The 8,953-nt window shown below is 25.6% G+C and overlaps 1 protein-coding gene across 1 annotated transcript; it reads left to right on the plus strand.

The window, feature by feature from the left end:
- Nucleotides 1-2,640: 2,640 nt before the first annotated feature.
- On the plus strand, nt 2,641-3,876 carry LOC107914657 (23 kDa jasmonate-induced protein). The gene is made up of 2 exons (XM_016843633.2): nt 2,641-3,383; nt 3,483-3,876. The coding sequence occupies exons 1-2, from the start codon at nt 2,802-2,804 to the stop codon at nt 3,657-3,659; spliced, it is 759 nt and encodes a 252-aa protein (XP_016699122.2). The 5' UTR covers nt 2,641-2,801; the 3' UTR covers nt 3,660-3,876.
- The last annotated feature ends 5,077 nt before the right edge of the window (nt 3,877-8,953 follow it).

Consider the following 8,953-nt stretch of genomic DNA (forward strand, 5'->3'; position numbering starts at 1 on the left):
AAACTCTCACTATAATTAGCACCATATTTTTAACATATTATTACAAACAAACTTTAATTTAACAACTAAAAACTGTTTGATAAAGAAAATTAATTAGGAATAACTTTATAAAATAAAGAAATATAATCCAAAAATTGTGGAGAAAATCAGCTACTATTTCTAACTTTCAATAAAACTATAGTCTTATTATAATTGTGATAAATCTAATAAATAAATTAAAAATATAATAATATATTAACTAAGTAAAAAATTCTTGACGTCGGCACTCTTATATTTATTTTTTATAAATTATAATCATGTAAAAAACATGTTTTGAATTAATTGAGTTTTAGTTCGATTAATATGAATATTATTGTCAATATAAGAGGAAGGATATGAGCTTGAGTACATAAAAATATATATATTTTATTTATAAATTAAAAAATTTACGAATAATTTTAAATAATATATAAAAAAACAAATATAATTAAAATTTTCTTTTCAACCCCACAAGCTTTATTCGTAAAATCTGTCCCATATATTACATTATCAATATTACAAGACCCCACCTAATGCATTGATGGTGTGTAAGTAACCTTATCCAATATCTATACTTATACAAAAATATAAACGTGTCGCATTTAATTATTGATGGTTTGTCTTCTTTTCTTTTCTTCCCATTTTCTTATTGTATCATATTTTGTATTATTTTTAAATATATTATATATTGTACTCATAATAAAAGAGTTTTTTTAATTATTTTTCAACTAAGTTTATGTCTCATTGATATGTGACACTAATTTAATCTATAAATTAAATATAGCATAGATATAACTAGGGAAGCTTATTTCATACTAATATCCTTTTAATAATAAACTAGAACAATAAATTCTAATTTCTATTTTGATGTAAATTCTAGCTAGTATCAGATGCCTTGGTTCATTTCAATTTGTGCTAATGTGTACTGGTTAATATTGGTTGGAACACCATTTTATATTATAAACTAATTTTTAATATTTTTTTATCTAAATTATTCTTTTTTTAATATTATTTTTAAAAATAATATATAATCATAAATATATTTATGTGTATGTAATTAGGAAAAATTTACATGTATATATAATATATATGAAAAATATCAATAAACTCGAAATGTTATACAAAACACATTAATACCAATATGTCTAATATTAGAACAAAATTGATAAATTCACTAGTTAATGCTGACTACCTTGGATATAACAAACTATTAATATTAAAATTCCTATTACAGAAACAATAATTTTAATAATAGTCTTCAATATATTATATTTTTAAATAAAAATAAATTAATTAATTATATTAAATAATTGATAAATTTTAAATGGTAGTTATTTATAGATAAAAGGAAAAAATATATATTAGTGGGTTGGGTCTTTAAGAGTGAGTAATTTCTTAAAAGTAAATGGATAATTACCCTTATTTGATAAATGTATTATGACCAAATTTCGATTTTTAGTAATTTTATTATATGAGTTGGTATCACTAAGAATTTAATTAAATAATATAGGTGTTGAAATATATATATAACATTTTAATAGTAAAATATATTAATGTATATACAAATTGTTGTATTAATTAAAAAAAAACATTGTTGAGCCTTATATATGCCATATATAGCTCGTTAGCCTCTATTTTCAAACGTTTTGATAAAGCAAAATTAATTTAGAATTTTCCTTTAATTGAATTTGCAAAATGAATGATAAAGTTTTAAAAATTTATTTTTAAGTGATTTTAAACTCATAAAATGATCCCGCATGTGTTAAAATATTTTTCATGAGTTTAAACTTTTAAAAAGTTTTTAAAAAATATCTTCATAAAATCATTTTAACCAAGTTTGAGGAACTTGTATTAATATAACTGTTGAGTTGTATCGACATAAGTTAAACAATAAACTGTTTAAGAATTTTAAGGCAGTTGTATTGAAACAATTATTTAGTTGTATTGATACAACTAGAGTTGTGTGGATACCCAAGAAGACTTGTATCTCCACAAGTACAATGGTAAACCTTCTCTTACTTGCTATGGGACTTGTTGATACAAGTCCAATTGTATTTGTGTGTCATAGGATTAATTTAAAATATAATCTCACACACATCAATTATCAAGTTAAGCTTTTCTTTCTCACATATAAAAAAATAATAATAAAATGAAATGAAAGGAACAAAAAGAAAATACTAAGAAGGACAAAAAAAAGAGTGGCCACAAAAAAAAATTGGGAAAAATTTAATTTACAGGAGAACCCCTCCACAAAAATAGACAACAAAAGAAAAATGTTTTCCATAAAAATTGTGTGTACTAATGTGCCATTGTATTAATGAAGAAAAGTACAATTCGAAAATTAATAAAATAATTTTAAAATATAAATTTATTATAATATAATACAAAATATAAAATTACAAAATGCAATAAATAACTATTTTTAAAAAATTGATTTATACTTTTACTCATTTGTCGATTTAATAATTAAAACCAACTTACATTAAAAAATAAAACATTTTTTAAATAAATGATTTTCTTAAAGAATAATTAATAATACTATTTTTATTTTCTCATTAAGTAAAACGATAAAAAATTACAAATATAAAGATTGATAACATATGTTGAATAGTATTAAAATATAAATTTATTATTATTGGTCTGACAAAGTCTATCCGAATAGAATCATTGGATTTTGAGAAAGAAAGGACACCGTCCAGCCTTATATATAGGACGATAGTGTACATATATTTCAGCAGAAAGCAAATAAAGCTTACATAATATACACCCACAATCCATCAACAATGGCGGAGGAGAACGTGTTTGGGAAGCCAATTACGGAGGCAGATAACACGGCGTCTGAGAAGCCGATTACTGAGTCTGAGGAAGATAATGTGCTGGACGAAGCAGCCTTGGAGTTAACTTTGTCCGAAGCTAGGTCAGGCAGTAACTTGTTTGGGACGGCAATTGACCAGGCTTTTGTGATGGGAATCCCGGAGTATGCGAACAGAGCACGCTTGGACAGATCAGTGGTGGCCATGCAGTGGAAAGATCGAGGTGGTAACTACACCGCCGCCGTGGACTACGTGAGGGAAGTGAAGAGGCGATGGGGCAATGGAGTCTCAACACTTTGCGTGCTTTACAATGGAACCGGTGAACGTCTGACATACCACACTGACAATGATTGGTGGGGGAGCATTTACTTGCCCTACCCACAAATCATCGAAAATGGGCAGTGGGCCTGTTTTTTTCATGTGAAAAGAACAGCGGCGGCTTCCGGCTCGATGGGCGCCGTCGTTTATCGTGGCAAAAACAAAGAGGGCGAAGACACTGACTGGTTGGTAGCTTGGGACAATCCTTGGAATACGCTTAGGTTTACCAACCAGGTACATAATATTATCCGAATGCATGCATGCACGTTGAGATATATACAAACATGTTTAAGAGTATAATATTAATCTATGTGGATGGATGGCACACTGCAGGCTTATGCGGAGATCAACCAAGCTGGGCATTATGATAGGATTGATTGGGAAGCACTTGGGAGAACCATATCATCGGCTGGTCGGCAGTATCGTGCGGCATGGAGAGGATGCGTTGCGCAAGTCCAAACCGAAATTGACACTTCGCCTCTCTGGGAGGGAGTGCTGTCGCTAGAATAATCATCCTGTTTAAGCTGGGAGGGCAACCAAATAAGGCATTAGCTTGCTTAATTGGCAGTCATTAAATAATTGCCCTTGCCACCGATCTGTTGTCAATCATCCTGTGTTCTGTTTTTGTTTTGTAATGTTCGCAATAAGCGTTGTTCTATATGGCTTGCTTTCTGTCGGCGGTCTATTATGTGTCTTTTCCTTAATAAATGCAAAATATTATAATTTATTTAACATCTAACAGAGACATGATGAATGACATCTTTTGCTTAGGTTCCATTTCATAATTAACAATTTTCTGATTTATTTATTTTTAATATTATCTTTGCAGTGTCAGATGCAGATATCAGAATACATTTGCTTCTATTTATGAGATTTTGGAGTCTTCCTTATGATTATGAATATAAGAATGCTCATACCACATATTTTCTTCCAAATATCTTCTCCTATGGTGGTCTCAGTTTTGGAAAATCAATTGGTAGTTATAACCCTAAAAGGGCAATGATGATGGATGAGGTTTTGAGAGTTGTGAAGTAAATAACGGCGGAGGTGGGAATTTTTTATAAGATAAAGAATTTGGTTGTACATTTTTATGATAGTAAAAATATAATTTTATTATTTTAATAGTTTATATTTTTATAATTTTTAAAGAATTAAAATAAATTTTTATTATTTTAAAAAAATTAAAATATAATTTTATTATTACTAATTAAAAATTTTATAAATTATAAATAAACAAAATTAAAATTTTACCAGTCACCACCCTGTGCCACTGGAAGTGGGGTATGGAGCATGTATCAACAACAACAGATTTAATAACAAATGTCTTCAAGTGTTGAATTAGTGGTATGACTTATGAGTGAGTGAGTGAGTGAGTGCAAGGTCGTCTGCATTCCGTCATGGAATCTTAAGGGCATATTCTTATTTATATTGTTTGGATGATAAGGAGGATGGTGAGTTTGAGAGATTGAAATAGTTCCAAATAAAAGATTGGATTAAATCAATTAAGTTTAGTTAATAAATTGATTTTAATTTTAATCAATTGAATTAAATAAATTAATCAGACCTAAAACCCATCATATGATAAGTTTATTTATCAAAACTTTATTGAAACACACTAGTCACAAGCTTAGTAAAAAATATAACCCTCTAATTTTGGCACTTTTACCCTTCAATTATTATTATTATTATTATTATTATTATTATTATTATTATTATTATGTAGTCTAGATTCTATTTTGGTTAAGATTTCAGCACATTTCAACAAATTGAGTGTATTTCAACTAATACTGACTTCAAGTCCGATCTTGGGTCTTCTGAAGGTGCGGATGCCTAGGGCCCAGGGTTAAAAGGGGTCCAAAATATTATTTCTAGTTTTTAAGAAATTTTTAACTTTTAAATGTCAAAAAAAAAATTTACCAACTTTTAAGGGGCTCAAAAAAAATTTTAGCTTTTGACGGCCCAAAATTTTTTTTACCAACTTTTAAAGAACCTACAACCCTATTTTATTGTTTTGACTAAAGCCCAAAAATGTCAAGAATAGACCTGACCGACATGTACTGGTTCGAATTAATATTCGAATTATATAATAATAATTTTTTAATATTCTAAAAAATAAATAAAAAAATGAAAATCTATAAATTTAATATTAATATATAAATTGCATAAAATTAAAATAAAATAAAGTAGGAAATTACTAAAAAAATGAATACATAAACTAAATACAATAATAGATAAAACGAGATGCGACTTCCCCCTAGATATTTTACACTTTCTCCCACAAAAAAACTTGTAATGCCTACTCCATTTGTAATTCCATCGATTACTCGCCTATCAAAAAAATGAGCTCGTAACGGTTGATACAAAATTTTAATATTTTAAAATTAACTTTTATTTTTTTTTATCTTGAACATTCTATTTTTTAATAAATACATTTAAAATTAAATTATAATTATTAAATTAATTTTTTTAAAACCTACATCTGCATATAAATATATAGGTAAACTATATAAATAGTCACCCAACTATTAACGTGTTTCTGTTTTGTCACTTAGGTTTAAATTTTTCTATTTTAGTAACTAACATTACCAAAATTTAATATTTTGTTCATTCATCCATTAAATTTCTAGCAAAGTGTTGATGTGATTATTTTATCATTAGCATAATAATAAATTTAGCCCTCAAATAGACTCTATCAATTTGGTCCTAATTCTAAAAAAATTAACAAATTTAACCCTCAACTTTGCACATTATGTCATTTTAATCTTGATTCTTAAATATTCAAAATAAAAATTTTAAAAACTTTAAAATAAAGAAATAATTAAAAGTTCAATTTGATAAAAAAAGCATAAGATTTTATAATAAAAAAATCATACAAAATTATAAAAATGCATACAAAAATTATAAATAAATGTATACTCATTTTTGTCTTTTCCAACATGAAATTTATGGACTAAAATAATAATTTTATAAATAAAAAATATTTTTTAAAAACCCCACAAACAAGACTTAACTAGATTCAAAGTTTTCCTTGTTTTAATTTTATTTTATAAATAATAATTTATTTATTAAATTTTTGGCCTTGTTCCTCAGTCCTCACCAAATTTATCGAGCGTTGGGCACTCCTTTCCTCCACAACCACTGGCACCAATAACCTTTACTCCAAACTCATTAGTTTTCACATTATCCATTCTCGTGCCATCGAACTAGGAATCAATTGCAGAGCTATTGGCATGGCCTTCTCCTATTGGATCTCCAAGACTTCATCATCACCAATATATCCCCAATCATGTATGCCTTCAAGCACAACCTCAAACGCAACAAACTCATTTTAGGCAACAACCTAAAGACACCAATTCTTACCCTTTTCAACCTCTTGTTGTAGTTTATGACCCAACCTTAACATGGTGGTCATTAATGTTGAAAAAAAAAGTTGATTTTGCTTAATTCTTCTTAATTTTTTTCTCTTAAATTGTTTTATTTATAAAGTTATTATTTTAATAAATGAATTATTTTAGAAAAATAGATATTTGTTTATTTATAAATATTTTTTTTATAATTTTATATGTATTTTTATAAAATCTAATGTATTTTTATCAAAAAATGAACTTTTGAATAATTTTTATTTTTAAAGTTTTTTTTATTTTGAATTTTGAAGAATCAAGACTAAATTAACATAATATGTAAAGTTGAAAGTTAAATTTTTGACTTTTTTAGAATTAGGACCAAATTGATAGAATCTATAAACAATGGAGGACTAAATTTGTTATTATATTAATGAGAAAATGACTAGGTTAACACTCTGTAACTGATTTAATGGATGAGTGACCAAAATTTAAAATTTGATAATGTTAGTGATTAAAATAAAAAAAATTTAAACTAAGGTATTCAAAATAAAAACGCACTGATAATTGAATGATTATTTATATAGTTTAACATAAATATATTTATTTGCATACAATTAAAATATATTTTCATATATATACATATATGAAAAAAAAGTATTTTTAAATATGGATAAATTTAAATTAATACATCGAAACACACTATTACTGATAGGTAAAAGTAACAAAATAAAAACTAGTTTAATTCAAGCCAAATCCAATTTTTAATTTGAAAACAAACACATATATCTCACTTGCATCCTAAATATTAGACTGTAATGGGCCGGTTGAGTGAGGCATCAAGGCCTACCCTATTTTACATCCAAGCCTTCATTTATGGAGAGGTTTTATTTTGGAAAGAAAGAGGCATGTGCATTATGCAGTAGATAATTTTGCAATTTTAGGCTATATTTGATGGGTTAAAAAAATTAAATGTGATTAAAATTAAATATTTATGTCTAATTTGATTATTATTGTAATAACAAAAAGAATATATATATATTATACTAGTTAGACATAAAATAAAAAATAATTAATACAAATTTAAATTTAAAATTAGAATTATAAGTAATAATTTTTGTAAAAAAGTATACATCTTCAAATTTAAAAATAAGTAATGAGACTGGCTAAATATTACCAATTGAATTAATTTATTGCTAACCTATATGCTAAAACATGTGCAAAAAAATAATATACCTACCAAATGTAGCATGAGTATATTTATTTTTTTTATAAAATTATAATATAAAAAATATTTGAATTTATTCTCTATATTTTTAACCCTGTGATTATAATTCACAAAAATAAATGAAATTGTTGAAAATTTTAATTTCTAGTTGATTACTTTCTTTTCAACACTTTATCAAACACGCCTTAGATGTAATTGATAAACCCTTTAAAACTAATATTTTTAATGTGTTTGATAATTATAATAAATTTTCACTTAATTCAGAAGTGCCAATAAAAAGGTGTTGAATAAAATAATTAAGTAAAAGCTGCTGATTGAGTCTTAACTCAATTGGTATGAATATTGTTACTAGTGCAGGATGATGTGGGTTTGAGTGTGTTGAAACATATTATTTTCCTATTTAAAGGTTGAGAGGGGCTATGAGTAGTTTTAGGCATTATCAAAAAGAGCGGATATAATCACAATTTATAATAAAATTTTTAAAAAATAAAATAAAAGCTACATGTAGCTTAATATTTAAATGATTAAATTGATTTTATTTAAAAAAAACCTATACTATCTATTTACTTTGTCAAAATTTTGAAACATATATTTAAATTTTATCCAAAATCATTTAAAAAATATAAAAAATTATATTAATAAGATTAAAATTATAAAATAAATAATTGTCAAAATTCAATTTTTTATTATTATCAAACCACATATTTATATTCCGCACTTAAATTTTATTAACAAAAGAAATAATTCTATAATATATATTCAAGAAAATCATATACTTAAAATATTTTAGTACACAAAAGTGACTTCTGTCTATGGGAAGAGGGATGAGATTTTATTTTGGACAACATTATATATTTTCTAATCTCATAATCTGTTTTTTTAGAGTATCTCTAAATATTAGTACATGAATTTTGTTTATTGATTTTTTTTACATTAATTATATATATTTATTATATTTGTTCTTTTTGATATAGTGTTTAGAACTACTCATAGCCTCTCTCCAATCCTTAAATAAGAGGATAATGCAGTTTAGCGCATTCAAACCTACATCTTCCTGCACTAACAACAATATTAATATAAATCAAGTTAAAATTTAATCGATACTCTTTTAAATCAATAGAGAATTTTAATTCACGGAAGGATAAAATTTTTTTGTTTTGAAGTAACGGATGAAATGAAGTTAAAGCATAAAAAACAACAATTATATAGAATGACCTTGAAAGAGGAAAAAAACA

Source organism: Gossypium hirsutum, chromosome A10, assembly GCF_007990345.1.
Source record: "Gossypium hirsutum isolate 1008001.06 chromosome A10, Gossypium_hirsutum_v2.1, whole genome shotgun sequence".
Taxonomy (NCBI): Eukaryota; Viridiplantae; Streptophyta; class Magnoliopsida; order Malvales; family Malvaceae; genus Gossypium; species Gossypium hirsutum.

Bases quoted from the DNA above. Each gene is read 5' to 3' on its own strand.
- LOC107914657 (XM_016843633.2), top strand. From the start codon at position 2,802: ATGGCGGAGGAGAACGTGTTTGGGAAGCCAATTACGGAGGCAGATAAC. The intron at 3,384-3,482 runs GTACATAATATT...GGCACACTGCAG, and splicing joins CGCTTAGGTTTACCAACCAG to GCTTATGCGGAGATCAACCA.